Source organism: Mesoplodon mirus (genome assembly GCF_964341445.2).
Source record: "Mesoplodon mirus genome assembly, chromosome: 11".
Lineage (NCBI taxonomy): Eukaryota > Metazoa > Chordata > Mammalia > Artiodactyla > Ziphiidae > Mesoplodon > Mesoplodon mirus.
Genome location: NC_138987.1, coordinates 20109335 through 20133957, shown reverse-complemented (window position 1 = coordinate 20133957; position 24623 = coordinate 20109335). Strand labels below are relative to the sequence as shown.

The 24623-nt window shown below is 38.7% G+C and overlaps 1 protein-coding gene across 4 annotated transcripts in view; it reads left to right on the top strand.

Moving 5' to 3' along the window:
* The window catches only part of FGD6 (FYVE, RhoGEF and PH domain containing 6), a 109691-nt gene extending 87596 nt beyond the window's left edge, over positions 1-22095 (top strand). For all 4 annotated transcript variants that reach the window (XM_082635871.1, XM_082635873.1, XM_082635872.1 and 1 more), the window contains 9 exons: positions 472-555; positions 1377-1456; positions 8035-8137; positions 8624-8770; positions 9603-9705; positions 11435-11562; positions 17554-17682; positions 18300-18448; positions 21057-22095. In XM_082635871.1, the coding sequence (XP_082491997.1) occupies positions 472-555; positions 1377-1456; positions 8035-8137; positions 8624-8770; positions 9603-9705; positions 11435-11562; positions 17554-17682; positions 18300-18448; positions 21057-21093 (960 nt within the window). In that variant the 3' untranslated portion in view covers positions 21094-22095. The remainder of the gene's footprint in view (positions 1-471; positions 556-1376; positions 1457-8034; positions 8138-8623; positions 8771-9602; positions 9706-11434; positions 11563-17553; positions 17683-18299; positions 18449-21056) is intronic.
* The last annotated feature ends 2528 nt before the right edge of the window (positions 22096-24623 follow it).

The window sequence follows — 24623 nt, the reverse complement described above, 5'->3', positions numbered from 1 at the left end:
GTTTAGGACAGATAAGATTGGCACATTCAGACAGCAGTTTTAGTAGGATCTTTGACTGGCTGGATTGCTTGTTTGCATGTCAAGTATAGGAAACAAAATCTTGTATGATACATAACTAGAAATTCACTTCCTTTTTGAATTTAGTTTATTTCATCTCTGATTTGGAAAAATTGATTCAATCAGTGGTTTGTTTTGGCAGATTATAATACCTTAGGTGGGATTTAGAATTCAGAAAACGTTAAATCTGTTACAGAACTTGGAAAGAAAGCACATTTTCTAGAAATTGCCTTCTAGTAATATTCTAATAGAACATTCTAGGTGGTTCTGGTTTTATAAGCAGAATATAAGTATTCTATTCAGAGAGTTTTAAACAAAGAGGTAATATTGTTCCTTTATTCCTGTATCTTACCAATATCTTTGTAGCTGAAATTTGTTGCTTTACTTTGTCCTATGAAATGTTTCTACTTTCAGTTTAATGATGCTCTGTTGTATACAACACCGGTGCAGTCCGGGATGTACAAACTGAACAACATGCTCTCGTTGGCTGGAATGAAGGTCTGTGCATCTGTTAGAAGATTTTTCTTTTTTTTTTTTTTTTTTTTTTGCATAAGATATTTTTTTACCCAAATGTATTTAGAGAAAAAGCCCTAAGATAATCATCTTCTCATATCTCTATCTCTTCTCTCTCCATGTGTTACTGTTCATTTATTCATTTTTGTAGTTATTTGTTCCCTCATACATTAATTTGGTCATAAGATATTGAGAACTACTATACTGAGAACTACTATAAACAAAATGTGTTATCGGTTTAGTGAAAAATATAAAGATGAATTGAAGCATGATCCTTTTGTCTCCACCTCTACTCCAATCCCTCCAGGAGTTTAGCAACTAATTGGGAAGCTAATACGCTGCATATCAATACCTATAAAATAGACAGTAATAAATATCACTATAAAGGCACAGTTAAAGTTTGTGGGAGCTCAGAAAATAAAGAACGTGCAGCTTTTGATGGGACATGGTAGAGGGATTGGTGGTAGTTAGGAAGAGGGAGACTTGAGGAAGTCTTTTTGGAGGAAGAGCCAAGAGCCTTACAGAATTGGTCACATTTGGCCATGCTGAGATGGAGGGAAAGGCATTCTAGGTACAGGGAATAGTGTGAGCAAAGGCCTGAAGGTGGGGAAGTTGGGCCTTCTTGTATGTGGGTATTTAAATTTATCTGGAGCACAGGGCAGATGAGGGAGAGTGATGGTAGATCAAGCTGGATATGACGGCTGGCGGTGGGTGTCAGCGGTGGGGGCATTGGGCAATTTTAGCTATGCTTCAGCAGTGAGGTGTTCAATTGGATGAGTCTGCTCAATCATTTTGTTTTCTTCCAGGTCAGAAAACCCACCCAAGAGGCATATCAGAATGAACTAAAGATTGAAAGTGTAGAACGTTCCTTCATACTCTCAGCCAGGTAAATTTAAAAAATGTATGGGTGAACATTTGTCAGTATTGCAGAGTCAAACATCTCCAGCATTTTTCACACTTAGGTTAACTAGTAAACTTATTTTTTTCCCTTTCTTTTCTCTCCTAATACCATGCAGTTTACTCTTGACTTACAATGTAGGTAGGATGTCTAAGAGCTGATGCAGTAGTGTGCTAGAGGTACAAAGACTAATGTTCCTCTGAATGGAATAATAATGCCAAAAAGTGCTTTGCTGATCTTTTTTTTTTTTTTTTTTTTTTTGCGGTACGCGGGCCTCTCACTATTGTGGCCTCTCCCATTGTGGAGCACAGGCTCCGGATGTGCAGGCTCAGCGGCCATGGCTCATGGGCCCAGCCGCTCCACGGCATGTGGGATCCTCCTGGACCGGGACACGAACCCATGTCCCCTGCATCGGCAGGCGGACTCTCAACCACTGCACCACCAGGGAAGCCCTGCTGATCATTTTTTAAAAGTGGTTATTTCAAGTCATTTTACAATGATACATAATGTTTTTAAAAACATCTAGTGCTTTATAGTTTACTAGGAAGTTTCCGTGTAACATTCAGAGGTCATAACAAATCTACTGAGGTAGGTGTCATAAAAAGGAGGAAGACTAAGGTACAGAAAAATTGAGTTGCTTTCTTAAGGATGCATAGCTGGCAAAGTCAGGATACAGGTAGAAACTTTCTGCTTTTAAATCTGTTGTTATTATGACATACCACATTGCCTCAAATCAGAACCTACAGTGACTTATGTGTAAATCAAAATATATTACCATAATGTAAATCAAGTACTGAGGAAACCTGGGGCTGTGTGACTCATACACACATATATTGGCTGAGTGGTAGAAGTGCATGTGTGGCAGGATTTGACTGGTGAAGGGAGAGCCACCAATAGTCATAGCTTGCTCCATTGCTGAATCTGCATAACAAGTCTGGGCGGCTCTCAGATCTCACCTTTGACCTAATAAAAATAGAGCAAACATTGATGTAGCGCTTACTTTGTGCCAGGGACTATCCTAAGCACTTTCTGTGTATTAATTCATCAAATCTTCACAATAACCTTTTAAGGTAAGTTACTACTATTATACCCATTTTATGGTGAAAAAAGCCAACCAGCTGTTAAGTAGCAGAGCAGTGGCGCTGAAATTTGAATCTGACACTAAAATTCATGCTTTTAACCATTCTTTTTTTTTTTTTTTTTTAATGAAATCCTTTATTGATTTATTTTTGCTGTGTTGGGTCTTTGTTTCTGTGCGAGGGCTTTCTCTAGCTGTGGCAAGCGGGGGCCACTCTCCATCGCGGTGCGCGGGCCTCTCACTATCGCGGCCTCTCCCGCTGAGGAGCACAGGCTCCAGACGCGCAGGCTCCGTGGCATGTGGGATCCTCCCAGACCAGGGCTCGAACCCGTGTCCCCTGCATTGGCAGGCAGACTCTCAACCACTGCGCCACCAGGGAAGCCCCACTTTTAACCATTCTGACATTGCCTATGTCTGTGGATGTCAAGGACTGAGACCAAATGTGCTGACTTCCCAAATCAGACCGCAAGAGCATCTCCCTGGGTCGTGTCACTCTTCTGAAATGGAATGGCCACTGCTGCCTGACACCAAATCTCAGGATGACAGGAGAAGACAAATTCCTGTATTCAGGGTTTGTCAAGTGCTTCCCAGCTACCAGCAAGAGCAAGCAGAGTTCCGTCAAGGCAGGGGGCACCTGAAGCATCCTCCAGATCAGTATTTAGAAAGTGAAAGTAGGGGAATTCCCTGGCAGCCCAGTGGTTAGGACTCCGCACTTCCACTGTAGGGGGCATGGGTTTGATCCCTGGTCATGGAACGAGGATCCCATACGGCCAAAAAAAAAGGTAAATGCTTGATCACCTGGAACTATGCCCTTTTTTTTCTTTCTTTCTTGAGTCTGAACAAAAGTGCAAAGAACATCAAGTCCCTGTACATCAGGCTCCTGGCAAATACTTAAGCCTGGTTCTTAAAATCAAGAAAGTTATTTTCAAAGATCCAAAGAGTGTATAACTGATTCACTTTGTTATAAAGCAGAAACTAACACACCATTGTGAAGCAATTATACTCCAATAAAGTTGTAAAAAAACAAAACAAAACAAAAAAAAGTCTTTTAAAAACAGACAAAAAAACACAAAACAAACAAACAAAAAAGATCCAAAGAGGACATGCCTATAGGGAAGTTAAGTTTTCAGTTGCACTTAAGTTTTCTAACTAAAATAGGCTTTTATAAAAACAAAATTCTGTTTATTAAAAATTAAACAATTCAGGAAATGATGGTTGATCTTTCTTTCTTTGGTTGCCTATGAGGTAAATATCTGGATGTCGAGTGTTTTTTCAGATGGGTCTCCTAGACCTTAGCAAGATCATTGGATTTTTAAGTGTGATGGGAAACCATCCAAAGGTTTTAAGCTAAGAATTGGTGTGACCTCATTTTTATTTTTAAAAGAGCACACTGTCTGCCTTGTAGAAGTAGACCGCCAGAGACTAGAGTAGAAGTTGGAAGACCAGGTAGGAGGTTGTAGATGGTGATGTCTGGACTATAGTTGTAAGAAATGGTTCAATCAGGTAGAGCCAATCAGGATGGAGTGAATGTGGGGTATGCAGGAGAATGATAAAACTGGAAAGTTATTGATAAAAGAAAAGTAAATTTCCACAGGAGGGTTAAGGTGGCATGCATGCAAGAAAGGGAACAAACACATACTAAATGCCACCCATATGCCAGGCTCTCCTTCTGAATTCCCCCAACCACACTGAGGTACAGTGTAACAGGTAAAAAAGGGATAGGAGGCCTCTTGTGATCTTGCTCCTGTCTGCCTCACCAGCCTGATCTCCATTCACTCTCCTTGTCACCAACCCCACCAAAGCATGGCATGTTCCATCAGCATATGGATCTGCTAATGATTCTCCATGCATGCCAGCCTACTTCACATCCTTCTGCCTTGCACAGGTGGCTACCTCCACCTAGAATTCATCCCTTTGTTCAATAAGTAATATGGAGCGTCTCCCCTGGGCCAGGCATTTTGCTGGGCATCAGGATACAGGGGACAATGAAAAGGGCCTTTCCTTCCCTGAGCTTATAGTCCATTAGGAAAGACATACACTTAGCAAGTATTACCACAGTCAATTATCAGGGAGATTAAGTAGTATACAGGGAAACTACCAGGTGCTATGAGGCTGTAAAACAAGGGATCTTAAATTAGATTTGGTGGAAAAAGGGCAGTTAGGGATAGCTTCCCTAAAGTCCTGTGTCTGTTAAGAAGGATAAGTAGCTGTTGGACAGCTAGGCAGAGAGAAAAGGAGGAGGCTTCTGGCCATTAGGAACAGTGTATACAAAGGTCCTGAGGTGGAAAGGGACATGGTGTATTCAAAGAACTAAAAGGCCAGTGTGTCATGAACATAGCGAATGAGAGGGAGAGTGACCCAAGATAAACCTGGAGGGCCAGGGAGAAAGATTATGCAGAACCGTCTTGTGGATTTTGGTCTTTAGCCTAAGAGCCACAGGAAACCACTGAAAGGTTTCTACACGGGAATGATGTGATCGTATTGGCATTTTTAAAAAGGATATCTGGTTGCTCTGTGGAGGATGGTTTGGGAGGGGAACTGAAGGAGACGAGTAATGGGACGGAGAGAGGCAGAAAGAGTGAGTCTCCAGCCTGTATAGCGTATTGGATTGCTGTGATAAGGAAAACTGGGAAAGGTGCAGCTTTAGGAGAAAAATCAGGAATTTAGGTTCAGATGTGCATATTGAATGTGTGGTGCCTATAAATCATCAAAATGGGGTCATCAAGGAGGCAGTTGATGTCAGGAGCTGGATGTCAGAAGGAAGACTGGACTAGAGGCATATCCTGAGGAGTCATCAGCCTCGAGACGATAACCAAAGCTAGGAGACTGGCTGAGGGTGCACAGGGAGACCGCAGAGTTCCCTGTCAAACACCTGTAGTTGTCCCAGTCGCACCTTAGTCATCCCTTCTGCAAAGCCTTCCCTGCAACCCAAATAAGGTAATTAACTACTTCTATGTTACTTATCTATCTTAACATTTATTATATCATATGGTGATTTTTACCTGACTTTATGTCTCACCTCAGTTAGATGTCAGCCCTTGCAAGTGAAGTGTACTTTGTGTGCCCAGTTCATGGCGTAGTACCTGGCCCATAGAAGGCTCCCAGTAAATGTTACTCAAATAAACTTAAGTGATGTGGCCTTTGGACCTTAGAGTTGCATCCCACAGTTAACACAAGAAGTAAATAGTGTGGCAAGGTCTAACACACCAGAAATCTTTTCTGTTGGAGAGTTTTTTCCCTTAGAAATTATTTCCATTCATTGGGGAAATGGTGCTTGTTTAATGCAAATTTGCTATCTGGTAATGTCCACATTCCATAAAGAAAAGAATACTTGGCTTAACTGTGTTTTTCTGTGAGGAAGATGCTGATTCTTCTACTAGCCATGTCACAAAGGCAGAGCTAGAACATCTCCACTCGATGCTGTAGGCAAATGTGTGTGGTCTATGAGAAATGTGTTATCAGCTGATAAACATTGTTTTGGCAGAATCCCACACAAGAGAGAGCCAGGAATGATTAAATGAAAGAACAGCATATGTGACATGATTTGCACAGTCGAGTCACATTCCACGTGCTCCCAGGGCTCCAGAAAAATCAGACGGCAATCCTCAAATTAGCCATCTGCCTCTCGACTTTCTGTTACTTTTTCCAGTGAAAAGTTGGGGAGGGAGAGAGGGCAGGGGGGACAGTAATATTTTATGAATGTTTACTTGGAACCTGAGCCTATGTTCTCATAGTGTAGTCCTTCAGAGAACAGGAACAGAGGCCAGAGGTGACATGGTGGTGAAGGGTTCCATCCTTAGCCACACTTGGATCTGATACCAAGTCACCATTTAGTACAGAGCCTGTTATCTAAAGCAAATTATCTAACAGTTCAAATCCTCACATTGCTTTTCTGTAAATGGTGATGGTGTGTGACGTTGGGATTGGGGGAATGGGGTGTAAGATCCAATGTATTTTCCATGGGGTACCTCTGAGGATGAGAAGTGATGATATTTGCAAAGAAAGCATTCAGCATAGTTGGCTGATACGTAGTAAATGTTAAATCAGCAGCAGCTAGTTGGGGCAGTGATGATAGCATAGTAGAGGTAACTGAGGCAGGCAGGTTTTGTTTGGTTTAGAGAGAGAGGGGCTGTTTCTATTTTATTTTGGTTTTGGTATATAATGAAACTTTGAGAAATATACTAGTTTTAAAATTTTATTTGTAAACTTGATATCTTCCTTTTAACATCCATATGAGTGCATTTTCTAAAAGGCACTGAAGCCATTTAGTAGGAAGATACATTTCTGAGAATGATTATTGTGGGGAAGGTGAGTGGTTTTTAAAGTTATCTCCTTGACCTGCTCTGGATTCATCAAAATATGCCTATTTGTATCATTTTTTTGTGATGGAATTTTTCATTTTAGAGTCATTATTTAAAAGTTAAAATATACTTAAAATTAGAGTGAATAATACAATGAAACTGCATATTCAGTCACCCAGACTCAAAAATTACCAAGATTCTGCCACAAATTTTCCTGTTTTCTAAAGTACTTCCAAACAAATTACAAATATCAGGTCATTTTACTCCTACCTACTTTAGTATGCTTCTCTTAAAAAAAGGAAAGTTTACATTTTCTTATACAATCACATTCCCATTATTATGATGGATTTTATCATGATAGAGATTTAAATTCTGTCTCTACAAACACACACACATACACACACAGTACCTAAAATGTGCCTCTCCCTCTTGAGTAGGCAAAACAAAATGGGCGATACCAGTGATGATTCTGAGTTACCATAGCATTTTTTTTAGAGGGAGGTGTGGTTGCAAAAACGGAGAACAAGAATGTGTTTTTCTGAGCAGGCTTTCCCCCTATTTCGCCCATTTCCATCTACATTCGAGTCACATAGCTCCTGATGAACTGAGGGTTAAGAACAGAAAATGTGATGGGCCAAATAGGTAGAGGAACCCTAACAACCACTGAAGGCTATTTCCTTTATTAACCACTCCTTCAACATCTATTTATGACACCAAAAATATGTTTCCTTGACTCCAGTGCCCTTTCTAGAATATTTAGTAACCTAAAAATATTTAGTATTCTATGCTGTCAATTTGGATTTGAAACTTGATTTCTTGGAATATTTTTAGATTCTAGGACTATATCTCAGGAAACTCCTTGGTTATATAAATAATCATAATTATTAATTGCATGAATAGCCCTTAAGCCAAACAAAAATACCTCCAAATTTAGGAGACTTCAAAAGCCATTCCGTAGAAAGCGGTATTTTTGGAAAGAAAAAAAGCATTGTGTTTGCTAAAATGCCGTGTGTTCTCTAATGCCTGCTCTGATTATTTGTGCACGTAAACCTCAGAGTTGTTGCCTGTGACTAGCATTGTTGGAGGGTGGTGGAATCTGTTGCCATGGCAGAAGGAAAAGACGTAAGAAAAAGGCAAAGAATAAAAGCTGACATCTGGTTGACAGAACTCTCTTTTGCCCCCAACAGTTCTGCCCCAGAAAGGGATGAATGGCTAGAAGCGATTTCCAGGTCAATAGAAGAGTACGCCAAGAAAAGAACCACATTCTGTCCTAGTAGGAGTCTTGATGAGGTATTGTCTTTTCCTTCTTATGTTTTTGCAGTGCATTTCAAATCGTTTTTACCTTCAAGAAACTTTTCCCAGGGGGTTAGAAAAGCAACATGTGTTTCACAGAAGGATTGGAGGTGTGTGCGTAATTTCAGCGCTAAATATTCATTCTGTTAATGTCTAACTACAAGTCTATGATAGCATATAGTGCATCCCTATTTTTTCTAGTTTTAAAACCTCATTGTAGAAAATACAATATAGTTTAAGGAAGAAGCTAATTGGCTGTTATTGCACTACCACAGGCATCTTTTAAAGTTAAGTTTGCACCAGAGGATTGTGGGATGTAGCTAATCTTAATATCCTAATAACGTGAAAAGTATGATAATAGCTCGTATTTCATCCACATCCCTAATGATGCCGTCAGCACTGTGAGCTGCCAGTCCAAATAAAAAGGCTTGATGCTCTAGCAGGCAGTGTGCACAGAGATAATCAGAAGTCATTCTTCCACAGGCTGACTCAGAAAAGAAAGACGAAGTTAGTCCTCTTGGATCCAAGGCTCCCATCTGGATTCCTGATACCAGAGCTACGATGTGTATGATCTGCACAAGTGAATTCACTCTGACCTGGAGACGACATCACTGCCGGGCCTGCGGAAAGGTTGGAGAGGATCACACTCACCTCCCTTGTGATTTTCAATAGCTCTAAGCTGTACATAACGAAGAAGCACGTTTCTCCTTGTAAACCATTGGGGGTGGGGGGAGACACTGAATCGTGGCTGATATCTCCTCTACATATTTAGGCACAAGGCAATCTTATTAGGGAACTCAGCTCTTCCTAGCCCAAGATTACTTCAGAATGTCAATAATAGATCATGTTCATTTTTAAAAAAACTAATAAATTCAAATTAAATAGATGCTCACATTTACAGATAATTATTGAAACTGCATTTATCTAAATACTAAGTTCTTAATAGGAGGAAACTTTCAGTGTTGAAGTTATCACTAGTGATGTTTCTAAGTCTTCATGACGTTATTAGTAAAATGAGCATCGTAACAATGACATCCGAGAGTTACTGTAAAGATTTAATGGGTCTTATTTAGACAGCATGTAATCTGGGCCAGACACTGGGAGGAGGCACAGCAGAGGTGTTCATAGTTGCAGCAGTGATGATGACAGTGACGATGATGACGAAGATGGCAAATACAGCTAACACAGGACTTACTACACACCGGGCACTGTTCTAAACATTTTGCACATGTTAACTCCTTTAGTATATTATTATCTGTAGTAAGCACTCAGTAATAATCTGTGGCCTCTTCAAATGTGGTATTGTGTGTGAGTTCCCTACATGCCTGAGCTCCACTGAATTTTTATTCAGACTCAGTGACTATGAAAAGGTTTTGAAAAGTAGACAACTATAAATTGTAACATAACTGGTGGTTTAGATACAAAGGTTATTCTAAATGAAATAATTCCAATGTGTTTTCAGATTGTATGCCAAGCTTGTTCATCAAATAAATATGGATTAGATTACCTGAAAAATCAACCAGCAAGAGTATGTGAACATTGTTTCCAAGAACTGCAGAAATTAGGTAATATATAAGTAAAGATTTAATTGAAAATTCCATTATTCCCCAGATACTTTCAGGCAACCTTCTGAAAGAATCATCTTAGGCACATTAGCAAAATGATTGGTGATACTTCTCTCAAAATATTAAGTATCTTGCTTTCTTAACTTAGTTCAGCTTTCTTAACTCATATTTTGTGGTAATTCCAAGAAAGGTTGGACTGAAACTTATTTTTACTCTGAAAATGGTTTTGCTGAGGATCCTGATTATAGAAATGTAATCACAGGATAAAATGCTTGGAGGAGTTATAGGGGAACTTTAACTTCCAAATAATTTTCAAGTTTCTAGTTTCACAACTGTGTGCTCATTACAAATCATTTTTATCTATTAGTAAAGTAATTCTCTATGGAAACATACTAGGTAGAACTTTGTTAGCCTTATTCTAATCACTTGGACTGATGTAGTGAGGTTTTATTTTACATCTAAATGTGCAGCTTTTCTCCAACTACAAAATGATAAATCATATCTGCCTGTTCATTATTTGCAAGTATCCATCCCTACAGTTAAGGTGAATGCAGTTCAGGTCTATATTTTAGGACGAGATCCTGAAACTTAAAGGATCTAAATTTTTAAAAGATTATCCTTCATGTTGATGAAGAATAGCTTTTCGTCATCAATGAGAATATCTAAATGAATATAACTAGATGACATGCCATTTCAGAATCCATATATTTATAGAGGAATCGTTTGTTATTATCTATATACATTTTCCAAAAAGACAGGTCCACCTAATCTTTTGCCACCCTTATGTTCCTCCCTTTGTTCTCTGGTTATATAATATACGCTCAAACATTCAAAATTCATTTTTGAATACTCCTCCCTCATCACACACACCCATTTGGTCAGTAAATCTTGCCAAATTTATGTTTGAAAAACCTGTCTTGCTCTTGAATTCTTTATCCACCTCAGCCCTAACAAAGCCTTCATTATCTTTCATGTGGACTACTGTCCTAATTTCCTAACAGGTTTTTCTGCTGCAAATCCTTCCTCTTTCCTACTGCCAGATTTATTTTTCTAAATTCAGTCTGCTCGTGTTACTTCCCAGCCCAAAAGGCCTTTGATTTCCCACTGCCTAAAAGACAGTCCTTAGAACCAGCCATTTTTTTCCCAGCCTCACCTCCAAATAGATGAACTAATTTCATATCTGTGTGCTTTTGCTTATGCTGACTTGTCTTCATGGAGTGTTCTTCCTCCACTTTTTAGCTTGGCAAACTCCTACTTATACCTTAACGCTAACTCAAAACTCTCATTCTTTTCCCAGCTTTCCTTGAACCTCTGCAGTGAAAATTAATTACTTCCTCATCTTGTCTCATAGTCCCTTTTCTAGCATTTTGTTCATTGTAATATTATTTGGTCATGTATCTGGATACTAAATGACGTTGTCAGTTTGGTTTTTTTTTAAAGTCAGGAGGGAAATTTTTTCAATTTTTTATAAAGTTGGTAGTACATAAACATGTTTCAGGATTCTTAAGGCGCAAAAGGTCAATCCTTTCATATGGCTTGCAGTTGAAAAAGTATAAAATCATAGACAGTGGGAAGTCTTCCTCCCACTCAACTTCTAGCCTGGGGAAGTGTCATAAGTTTCTTAAGTATCCTTCCATGGATATTTATGCAACAACGTTTATTGATTTGGATTAAATTGAATTGCAGAATGCTTACCATTGGTTATATAAGTGTACCCGATTTGTTTTAGATCACCAGCACTCTCCTAAGATTGGATCTCCTGGAAATCACAAATCTCCTTCAAGCACCTTATCATCAGTCTTACATAGTATTCCATCAGGGAGGAAACAGAAAAAAATCCCAGCTGCTCTCAAAGAAGTAAGTGTTTCCATTAGACTTGCAACCTGATAGAGGCTGAATTATTCATACACTTATAATACACTATTTTTCTTTCATAAAGGAAGACGTCATTTCCCACCACTATTAAGACATGCATTTTAATACTGGTAATGGATGTGGTTGAGGCCTCACTATCTTGCTTGATCTCCCTTATGACCTGAGTCATTTAGAAAATGCCTGTTGAAAGGTTTGGAGAACATTTTATAGCAATGATAGAAAGGAAAGATAACTTGGACACGTGTGAATTTTTAAAATTACTTTGAGGAGACCCCTTCCTTTCTCCTTTGAGGAGAGGGAAGAAGTCTACAGAATATTTGGGGCATTTTATTAGCATTTACTCATCTGCATGGCTTGTTTTTTATAGGCATTAGTTGGTTATATACAGCTGATATCACTGATAGTACGTTGTTCTTCCTTTAACTTAAAAAAATTTTAAGTGATAATAGACTACAGAGTTAGACCTGCCACTGGACTAAATCCACAGGCATCAATGATATCCTATCCCAGTTCCTCAAAATCAGGTGTTCAGTCAGCCAGTGTCAAGAATTCAGACAGTCCTGCCTTTCTGGTCACTCCTATTTTGATTTTTATTAATTAGTTCTACCTATGCTAGTTCTGTGGCCAGGAGAGTAGTTTTAAATTCTGTTCTCTTGCTTGGTTGCTGTGGAGGTCTTCTATCATGGAAAAGCAAACAGCTCTAAAACTTTTACCAGGATCATGTTTCTCATGTAAAGTTGAGTGTATTTCATCATGGCCATTGAAACACTAGGCAGTGATTTATAGCCAATCTCATGATATAGTAAGAATAGGACTTACAGTTCCATTTGCCAAGTTTCATGTGGAACTGGGTAAGCCAACTGAGTGAATACCCCTGAACTCTATTTCTTCCATCACACAGTTCCTGAATCTCTATCTACATTCAAAAACCTTAAGGTTCTTAACCAACCAAATTAATGTTCAGTTCTCTGTAATTTTTCACCTCTCCATGCTGATGTCACATTTAAAAAATATAATTCTTACCTGTGCTCTCCTCTTGAGTCGAAACTCCACAGCACTGGCTACCAAAGCTCGTTATGGTCTATAGACTAGACTCAACCTAATTCCAATCCTTTTTTGCACATCCTTCCACCCAGCCACACAAACAGGCCTTCCTGGCTGCAGCCATTTCTCCCTTGACTCCACTGGTTCTCAAAGCATCCTCCAGAGCGGCAGCGGCACCGCCTGGGAACTTACAGAAACGCAGATTCCTGGACCCACCCACACTGCATGGAACCAGAAACTTTAACCAGCGTTCTTGGCGATTCAGATACATGTCTACTAAAGTTTGAGAGCCATTGCCTTGCTCCTTTGTGGTCACATGGGGAAATGTATCCAGTGAAGTGCTGTAAAAGTCAAAGTAGTCTCCTCAGAAAGCGGTGTTGTTTGTCTTTGTTTTAAAAACTGAGGTGATATTCACATAACATATAATTAACCATTTTAAAATATACAGTTCAGTAGTAGTTGGTGTATTCACAGTGATGTGTAACTGACATATTGCTCCAATTTCAAAACTTTTTCATCACCTCATAAGAATACCGTGTCTGCTAAGTAATCAGTCCCCACTACCCCCTCCCTCCAACCCCTGGCAACCATGGATCTGCTCTATGTATTTGCCTATTCTGGATCTATCATATAAAAGGAGTCATACAATATATGACCCTTGTGTCTGGCTTCTTTCACTTAGCACAATGTTTTTGAGGTTCATCTGAGTTATAGCATGTGTCAGCACTTTGTTTCTTTTTATGTCTGAATAGTACTCCTTTTTATGTACGTACTACAACTTAGCCATTCATCGGTTGATGGACACTTGGGTTGTTTCCACCTTTTGGCTATTGTGAATAATGCTGCTATAAACATTTGTGTACAGATTTCCATGTGGACCTATGTTTCCATTTGTCTTGGTTATATACCTAGGAGTGAAATTGCTTGATCATACAGTAATTCTATATTTAACTTTTTGAGGAATTAGGGAGTTGTGTTCTTACTCCAGTGATGTTCAGTACATTTTTAGAAATTCCTCTTTTTTAAAATTACATACATTCAGAGCCTCAGCACCCTCAGTAATGGCAGGCTGCATCTCTTGAGTTGGATTTCATTCATTCATTCATTCATTCATTTATTTTTTGCGGTACGCGGGCCTCTCACTGTTGTGGCCTCTCCCGTTGCGGAGCACAGGCTCTGGATGCGCAGGCTCAGCGGCCATGGCTCATGGGCCCAGCCGCTCCGCAGCATGTGGGATCTTCCCGGACTGGGGCACAAACCCGTGTCCCCTGCATCGGCAGGCGGACTCTCAACCACTGCGCCACCAGGGAAGCCCTATCTTTTATTTTTATTTTTTATTTGTTATTTATTTACTTTTTAAAATTTATTTATTTAATTTATTTATTTTTGGCTGCTTTGGTTCTTTATTGCTGTGCATGGCTTCTCTAGTTGCTGCAAGCGGGGGCTACTCTTTGGTGTGGTGCGCGGACTTCTCATAGCGGTGGCTTCTATTGTTGCACAGCACAGGCTCTAGGCACGTGGGCTTTAGTAGTTGTGGCTCATGGGCTAACTAATTGTGGCTTGTGGGCTCTAGAGCGCAGGCTCAGTAGTTGTGGCGCATGGGCTTAGTTGCTCTGCGGCATGTGGGATCTTCCCGGACCAGTGCTCAGAACCGTGTCCCCTGCATTGGCAGGCGGATTCTTAACCACTGCCCCACCAGGGAAACCCATTTATTTTTTAAATAAATCATTGGAAGGAAAGTTTTGTGAATCAATTAGGTGATTAAGCTGGTTAACACCAATTTTGCTTTTAAAAAGATAATAGAGGACTATGTATGACTATTCAGTATTGGGATTAATCTTGTATGGCTAATAAATTAATTGTAAAATATTCCAAAAGAGTAATGTACCAAATATTTTGGGCAATGATAGTAACACTTAACATAAGTACATAGTGGGTATCCCAGTGTGACTACATTTTAAGAGAAACTTCCTTTAAATATAAACATTTTAGTTTTTTTTTTTAATTACTTAGTAGTCTTATACAGGGATGTTATTTCTGTATACAAATTTACTTGCACTTGAGAGATATTTCTAATTTAACATTAGATATAAATTTTCCACTTGGGACTTCTCTGGCAGTCCAGTGGTTAAGACTCCACACTCCCAATGCAGGGGGCACGGGTTCGATCCCTGGTCAGGGGACTAAGATGCCGCATGCCACCCGGTGTGGCCAATAAATAAATAAATAAATAAAATTTCCACTAAACAATATATCATCCTTTTTATGAAATGTATAAGAAATTAATACAATTACTACATGATTAAAGATATACTTTAAAATTCATAGACCCCATCTCTATTAGTCTTCTATGGCTTTGTACCAAATTACCACAAATGTAGTGGCTTAAAACAGCACACATTTATTATCTCAGGAGCTTAGATGGGATCTCTTTAGGGCTGCAGTCAAGGTGTTGGCCAGTGTTGAGTTCTCATCTGGAGGCTGACTAGGGAAAGATCTACCCTGCTCCTAGGGGCTGCCCTTAGCTCCTTGCCACCTGGGCCTCCCCACATGTCTGCTTACTTCTTCAAAGCCAGCATGGTAGAAAGTCTCTAGAGCCAGTCTGCTAGCAAGATAGAGTCTTATGTAATGTAATATAATCATGGGAGTGATAGCCCATCACCTTCACCATATTCTATTGGTTAGGAGCAGTCACAGGTCCTGCCCACACTGGAGGGGAGGAGATGCTACAACAGCCTGATTCTCAGTGGGAAGCCACCTTGGGAGTCTGTTCACCATACCACCAATAAGGCAGTTCCTAAACTTGGCTTTTATATCTCTATTTTTCCTATATTTAAAAAGAGAAAAGTTTCAACTGCCACATTATAATCACTGAAGGCTTACTGTCTTTTACCTAGAGATTGAAACACTTTCAGCCTTTTATGAAGCAAAACAAGCTTCTTTTCTTTTAGACCAAAATTTGGGGAGCAGAAACTGATCTTTAAAATCACCATTAAGGGACTTCCCTCGTGGTCCAGTGGTTAAGAATTTGCCTTCTAATACAGGGGACTTGGGTTCGATCCCTGGTCAGGGAACAAAGATTGTACATGTCATGGGGCAACTAAGCCCGCGTGCCACAACTACAGAGCCCACATGCTCTGGAGCCCAGGAGCCACAGCTAGAGAGAAGCCCGAGTGCTGCAACTAAGAGCCCTCATGCATCAACGAAAGATCCTGCATGCCACAATAAGACCCGACACAGCCAAAAATAATAAATAAATAAATAAATAAATTTTAAAAAATCACCATTAATAATAGAATTTTCTGGGAATTCCCTGGTGGTCCAGTGGTTAGGACTCTGTGCTTTCACTGCCAGGGCCCGGGTTTGATCCCTGGTCAGGAAACTAAGATCCCGCAAGCCACGCAGGCATGGCCAAAAAAAAAAAAAAAAAAAAAGAATTTTCTATTTACTTTTGTATTGATAAAGTTTTTAGAAATCCAAAAAGTTATTTCAGGAACTGAGTTAAAGGTTTAAGTAATTTTCCCTAACACCCAAAATAAGAAGAGCAATAAACAATATATACTGTCCCAAAATACAGCTTTAAAAAGGCATTTTTCTGGAGTGGGTGTGGAGAAAAGGGAACCATCTTGCACTCTTGGTGGGAATGTAAGTTGATACAGCCACTATGGAGAACAGTATGGAGGTTCCTTAAAAAACTAAAACTAGAGCTACCATATGACCCAGCAATCCCACTACTGGGCATATATCCTGAGAAAACCATAATTCAAAAAGAGTCATGTACCACAATGTTCATTGCAACTCTATTTACAATAGCCAGGACATGGAAGCGGCACATATATACAATGGAATATTCCTCAGCCATAAAAAGAAACGGAATTGGGCTTCCCTGGTGGCGCAGTGGTTGAGAGTCCGCCTGCTGATGCAGGGGACACGGGTTCGTGCCCTGGTCTGGGAAGATCCCACATGCCGCGGAGCAGCTAGGCCCGTGAGCCATGGCCGCTGAGCCTGCGCACCCGGAGCCTGTGCTCCACAACAGGAGAGGCCACAACAGTGAGAGGCCCGCATACCACAAAAACAAAAACAAAAACAAACAAAAAAAGAAACGGAATTATTTGTACTTAGGTGGATGGACCTAGAGTCTGTCATACAGAGTGAAGTAAGTCAAAAAGAGAAAAACAAATACCGTATGTTATCACATATATATGGAATCTAAAAAAAAAAAGGTTCTGAAGAACCTAGGGGCAGGACAGGAATGAAGATGCTGACGTAGAGAATGGACTTGAGAACATGGGGAGGGGGAAGGGTAAGCTGGGACGAAGTGAGAGAGTGGCATGGACATATATATACACTACCAAATGTAAAATAGATAGCTAGTGGGAAGCAGCCACATAGCACAGCAAGATCAGCTCAGTGCTTTTGACCACCTAGAGGGGTGGGATAGGGAGGTGGGAGGGAGATGCAAGAGGGAGGAGATATGGGATATATGTATATGTATAGCTGATTCACTTTGTTGTACAGCAGAAACTAACACAATACTGTAAAGCAATTATACTCCAATAAAGATGTTAAAAAATAAAGTGGATGGATCTTAAAAAAAAATAAAAGGCATTTTTGACATGTGGAATTATTATTCATCTTCTGGCAACCGAGAAAATACAGGTGAACCCACAAAGAAACACATACATGCAAGCACAGTTAAACCAGGTAAAATTCTGGAATTGCTTCTAAAAGGAAGGATTTTATGCCCATGGCATGGCAGTATTCAATTTGTACAGCAGCAGATTTTGAAAATAAACAATTTCATTCTGAAACATGATATTCTTATTATGGTTATTGCTTTCAGCACCAATGATCAAAAGCAATTTTGTGATTTTAAATTTTGTTTTTGTATGAAAACTATTAAACTGTGTGTGGGGTTTGCTTACCTAGGTATCAGCGAACACAGAAGATTCTTCTATGAGTGGCTACTTGTACAGATCAAAGGGCAATAAAAAACCTTGGAAACACTTGTGGTTTGTCATAAAAAATAAAGTGCTATATACGTATGCTGCAAGTGAGGTAAGATCTGAAATCTAAACATGAATAATTTGAGGGTCTTGTTTTATAACGCTACCTGGAAATAATTACGTTTGCCTAATTTGTCTCTGTTTTTTGTTTTGCTTTGCTTTGGGAGGGGGGAGATGTTGCTGTTATTTTTGACATGAACAGTGTCCTTGTTTTGTATCTAAAGAGCTCTTACTCAAAAATGTTAGGAATTTTCCATAGTGTTAAAATGTAAGTTTGGGGAGTGTCATGTGACTGCTGACTACTTCACTAAAGGCAGAGGTTCGGTGGGACTTGGGTAATCACCTTTCTGAGCTACATTTTCTGCATCCATAAAATGAAAGTAATATAATTACTTACCTCCTGTGGTTGTAGAGAAATAATGTGAAATTCAGTGGATATGAACACACTGAAAACTGTCTGGCACAGTGTCTGGCTCATGGTGTAGGTGGGGCAGGAGTGTCCCAATAAATATTGTTGAATAAATGAAAGGTGAATAAGTTGCTAGAATTACCATTGTTTTATATATATGTATTTGAAACTAAATTGGAGTTACATAGATCAAGAGTTTGCAGATCTGAATTTTGTATCAATTTAGAAACCCATCTCCTTTTGTGTCTTTGTAAATTTAGGACGTGGCAGCTTTGGAGAGTCAACCTTTACTAGGATTCACTGTCACTCAAGTCAAAGATGAGAATTCAGAGTCGAGAGTGTTTCAGTTACTGCACAAAAACATGTTATTTTATGTATTCAAAGCAGATGATGCTCACTCGGCTCAGAAGTAAGTAATTTAGACGTATTTTTCTTTCATACATTAGATTTCAAGTTGTTACTTTAACTGATTTATTTTATTTTATTTTATTTTTATTATTATTATTTTTTTTTGCTGTACGCGGGCCTCTCACTGTTGTGGCCTCTCCCGTTGTGGAGCACAGGCTCCGGACGTGTAGGCTCAGCAGCCATGGCTCACGGGCCCAGCCGCTCCGCGGCACGTGGGATCCTCCCGGACCAGGGCATGAACCCATGTCCCCTGCATAGGCAGGCGGACTCTCAACCACTGCACCACCAGGGAAGCCCGATTGATTTTAAAAATAACCTACTTCCATGCATGGAAACAACGAAGAACTTAAATCAGACATACAATTTAGAAAGAATTTAATGTATTATTCAGACTCTTTAGAATTGTTTTAAAGACAGGCAAGAGTATCTGGAATATTTTCAGGAGGCAGAGAGGAAAAGAAAATAGGTAGTTCTGTCCAAAATATTTTGTGTACACATGACCTTCAAGGAAGCAGCATGATTCTCCTCTGCTGAAAAGAAGGGAAGCTGAGGTTATTTGACCTCTCCTCCAATGAGGTTAAGAATCTTCTCTTGAAACATTCCGGGACTTTGGCAATCCAGTGATTCAATTGTGCCATGGAACAGCAGGGGTTTAAACAGCTGCTTGCTGACTTACTCCTTTGGGGAAAAGGTCAAACACATTAAGAGGCTCCCATGCTGTTCCCAATGACTGAGTAGAAAGAAATGGATATCATTTTAGGTGGAAAAGGCTGAAATAGTCTTTTCAAAATTCCAACAAGAATATTTATTTAGGTGTCATGAGATTGCTTAACAGAGAGAAGCATATCTCTGTGAAACTGAGGTCCTTTCTGAACCAAACAATTCAGTTCGCCTCCCTTTCATTTGATTTTCATTTTGGCCTCACAAAATATACATTTTATTTTCACTAAGAGGTGTTCATGTTTTCTCAATAGGCTTTAAAAGTGCATGCAGATCAAAAAGAATACTTTAAATAAGCCAGGCTTGTCTTTTCTTTAGGCAGTTAAAATTAATGTACCAGAATTACACATGTTCCTGAATAATAATCAGATACTTTTGAGTACTGAAGAATATTTTTAAATTATGACACAACTATTCTTTCTTTAAAAAATAGTTACTTGGGGCTTCCCTGGTGGCGCAGTGGTTGAGAGTCCACCTGCCGATGCAGGGGACACGGGTTCGTGCCCCGGTCCGGGAGGATCCCACATGCCGCGGAGCGGCTGGGCCCGTGAGCCATGGCCGCTGAGCCTGCGTGTCCAGAGCCTGTGCTCCGCAACGGGAGAGGCCACAACAGTGAGAGGCCCACGTACCACAAAAAAAAATAAAAAAAAATAAAAAATAAAAAATAGTTACTTGGATAAAATAGTAATTGCCCTAAAATTCTGTTGGATATTATATTTCTCATCATTTTTACCTGAATTCATCATCAAGCTGATAAGCTTTTGAATATATATCTTTATGTCATTAAGTTGACAAGATAGAAAGCCCTTCAAGACAGAGCTGAATGTAGTTGGGTGAAGGGTATCAGCTTACTTGTTATTTAGAATTAATACAGGCTAATTTATAAATTTCTCTTTACGTTATTATCATATGCGTTGCTGTATTTGCACATTATAGAATATTAAAATGTGTTAATTTTAATGGAAACTTTTGACTTTTAAAAAGCCTTTTTATTATGGTATAACTTATATTCCATTTGCATTTAAAAAAATTTTTTAAACTCCATCCTTAAAATGTGAGATAAATCTGCTACAGGCTACTTTTACTAATTACATTGAATGATTTCAAGTGTTCATGGTAAGTTTAGAAGCCATTACACTACTGGGGAGGTACAAAGAAACTACCTCCAAGTGTCTTCTGAATAATTGCAGCTGTGTATATTGTCAAATAAAACTTTTTGAGGCAAAAGAATTTTAGAAAGACTTCTATGAAAGTGAGACACTTTTATATTGCATGCAAACTTTAGATCAACTGAGAGTAGACTACTAGATGCTAGATTCCCTTTCACTGAAAATATTAGAATAGGTCTGGACTACAGATGCCCAAGGAGTCTCTGGTTGGTAGAATTAAGAGATGAGGAGACAGGGACAGAGCTAGTATTCCCAAAGGCAGAAAGGGGGTTAAATAAAGGCCTCTGCAGATATATCCACTTCCAAAATCAATTAAATGGGATCAGTAGAACATCATAGAGCCTTTACATGGAATGGCCCCTTCCTCATGCTTCAAAGAAATAAGAGATGCACAGGAATTCCCTGGTGGTCCAGTGGTTAGGACCCGGCGCTTTCACTTTCAGGGCCCGGGCTCTATCCCTGGTTGGGGAACTGAGATCCTGCAAGCCGTGTGGCGTGGCCAAAAAAGAGAAAGAAGTAAGTGATGCACTTTTCAGGCCAAAGTTTGGTCCAAATTACCAAATAAAGGGTAGTTCCATACATACAGAATTCTCATTTTCTATAGGAAAGATCTTAAATATACTGTTAGAGTAATTGGATCCACAGGTACAGCTATTATCTATACTGTCTTAACATATATTGGATGATTGTATTTTAAAATCTAACAAATTTCTCTTATAGGTGGATAGAAGCATTTCAAGAAGGCACAATATTGTAGCTGTATCTGTTTCATCTCTTGTGTGATTCCAAAAAGGTGGAATTTCATCAGAATAGAGTAAATGCAGAACAAAAATTTTAAATAAGTGAACACTGCCAAGATAAATCCAACCAAAATCTTCATCAAAGAAATTATTTTGCTAGGTATAAGGTAATTTTTATAAAATGTTTGTTTTTCATGTATGTTATTTATTAAAAATTTGATGTTTACTTAATGGTCAGAGTTATTTCTGAGACTCACACTGAATTCTAAAGTACCTTTTCTTTAGAAACCAGAAAACTTATCTTAATACTGTATTAGCTGTTTGTGACACAGTCCATACTGTTTTCTCAGTGTGTTTTACAGTGTTACTTTGTAACATTCTCACTAGTGGTAAGTCTTTGTAAATAAAAAAGACACATCAAGGAGCAAATTTCCATGCAGTGTTTGGTTTGGAAATTATGATTATAAAACAGCTGGTGAAAAAAACGCATGTCTTTGAATCAATAAATTTAGATGAATTTTTTATCTTTTAATGGAAAAACACATGGCCAATTTCTACCTCAGTAACTGTGAAATGAAATTCCAGTAAATTATCAAAAGTATTTCTACTATTATGTACCTCTTTTGGTATGAGATAATGTTACATCATCAAGGAATTATAGCAAAGGGATAGAATCTGAATTTTCATCTAACTCAACAATGAGTAGGAAAAAGGATGTTTCCATTTGCAGGGGAACACAAATAATCAACTCTATGGCCTTTACATTAAGTCTAATCTTTTTTTAAAAAACTACCATTTCAACGCAAACATAAGTGTATTATTTCTTTAAAAAGTAAAATATGGCAAGCATTATATTACATGATGTCCCTTGCTATTGTAAGTATTCTGAGTCCAAGTCAATGGTGGTATTTGTATCTAAAAAGAATGTTACATTTTCTATAATATTGTGATTTTTTAAATGAACTGGAATTACCATATCAAAAAACACAAATTCTAAGCCAGTATTAGCGGAAATTGTATAGTACCATTTTTTAAAGGATTTTTAATACCACTTTGTGTTATGTCCTCTCTGGTAATTAAAAAAGTATATTTTTCTTTAACCAACTGTCAGCGTACCTCATTAGGAAGGGTTTATATTCCTAATTTTGGTTCACATACTGTTTAACATATGAACTACTTTATATATAAAATTGATTAGCAGAAGTAAAATGAAATTAACACTATGATTAAAGTCATTCCTGATGTTCAAAATATACATTTATTGACTGAGCTTAAACTAAATATAAATTATCTTAAAAGGCAAGGTTATCCATAGAATATTTCATTAAAGGGCAAAATAAATTTCCCTTCTGCTTTTATATAAAGGATTTCCTAACTCAGTATTATATTTATGATTGCCAAGAGAATTGCTGAGTGCCTTCTGAAGCCTTCTGAATGTTTGTTGCAGCACCAGGGTATCTACTAGATCTAGAGTAGGCTGCTGCAGTTTTTTGGCTATTGCTTGCTGTGGAATCACTTTGAATCCTCTTGCAACCTCACATACAATCCTCACATGCTACCTCCCAAATCTTTTTGTCACTGTAGGTAAATTAACACTTCTTTGCAGCTCATTAATTTTAACCAAGGTAGCATAAATAAGGCTTCCATGTTAAATCCCTGCAGTTTTTAGTGTGTCCTTTTTGGAGACCAAGGTTATGCCTTATACAGTGTTTCCTTCTGTTTCATTGGGACTAGCATTTGCAAAACAACAAGTTATTGGAGTTCCTCCCTCCTCCTCTTGAGCTCTCAACCTTCTGACTACAAGGTTTGGTTTAATCTGAATCTAAAAACTATCAACCGAGGCTATTCTATCTTCCAACTGTTGGCTGAATCAAGAACCAGTTAAACATTTAAATACAAGAAACATTGCATAAACTTCTAGTAATTCTCCTAATTACATGTGAAACTCATGTATGATTATGCTAGCTATTGGCTTAGCCCCATGGAGGGCTTTGAAGATTAAAAAATATAGCGCCTTTTGAGGAAGCTATCAGATTACCAGCACCCCTCCGCCAAGATTTTTTTTCTAATTTTTGAATTTTATTTTTTTATATAGAAGGTTCTTATTAGTTATCCATTTTATACATATTAGTGTATATATGTCAATCCCAATCTCCCAATTCATCACACACACACACACACACCCATCACCACTTTGCCCCCTTGGTGTCCATACGTTTGTTCTCTACATCTGTGGCTCTTTTTCTGCCCTGCAAACTGGTTCATATGTACCATTTTTCTAGGTTCCACATATATGAGTTAATATACGATATTTGTTTTTTTTCTTTCTGACTTACTTTACTCTGTATGACAGTCTCTAGATCCATCCATGTCTCTACAAATGACCCAACTTCGTTCCTTTTTATGGCTGAGTAATATTCCATTGTATATATGTACCACATCTTTTTTATCCATTCGTCTGTCAGTGGGCATTTAGGTTGCTTCCATGACCTGGCTATTGTAAATAGTGCTGCAGTGAACATTGGGGTGCATGTGTCTTTTTGAATTATAGTTTTCTCTGGGTATATGCACAGTAGTGGGATTGCTGGGTCATATGGTAATTCTATTTTTAGTTTTTTAAGGAACCTCCATACTGTTCTCCATAGTGGCTGTATCAATTAACATTCCCACGAAGAGTGCAAGAGGGTTCCCTTTTCTCCACACCCTCTCCAGTATTTGTTGTTTGTAGATTTTCTGATGATGCCCATTCTAACTGGTGTGACGTGATACCTCATTGTAGTTTTGATTTGCATGTCTCTAATAATTAGTGACGTAGAGCAGCTTTTCATGTGCTTCTTGGCCATATGTATGTCTTCTTTGGAGAAATGTCTATTTAGGTCTTCTGCCCATTTCTTGGTTGGGTTGTTTGTTTTTTTAATATTGAGCTGCATGAGCTGTTTATATATTTTAGAGATTAATCCTTTGTCCATTGATTCGTTTGCAAATACTTTCTCCCATTCTGAGGTTGCTTTTCGTCTTGTTTGTAGTTTCCTTTGCTTTGCGAAAGCTCTTGAGTTTCATAGGGTCCCATTTGTTTATTTTTGTTTTTATTACCATTACTCTAGGAGGTGGATCAAAAAAGAACTTGCTGTGATTTATGTCAAAGAGTGTTCTTCCTATGTTTTCCTCTAAGAGTTTTATACTGTCCGGTCTTACATTTAAGTCTCTAATCCATTTTGAGTTTATTTTTGTGTATGGTGTTAGGGAGTGTTCTAATTTCATTCTTTTACATGTAGCTGTCCAGTTTTCCCAGCACACTTATTGAAGAGGCTGTCTTTTCTCCATTGTATATCCTTGCCTCCTTTGTCATAGATTAGTTGACCATAGGTGCATGGGTTTATCTCTGGGCTTTCTATCCTGTTCCATTGAGCTATATTTCTGTTTTTGTGCCAGTACCATATTGTCTTGATTACTGTAGCTTTGTAGTATAGTCTGAAGTCAGGGAGTCTGATTCCTCCAGCTCCGTTTTTTTCCTTCAAGACTGCTTTGGCTGTTTGGGGTCTTTTGT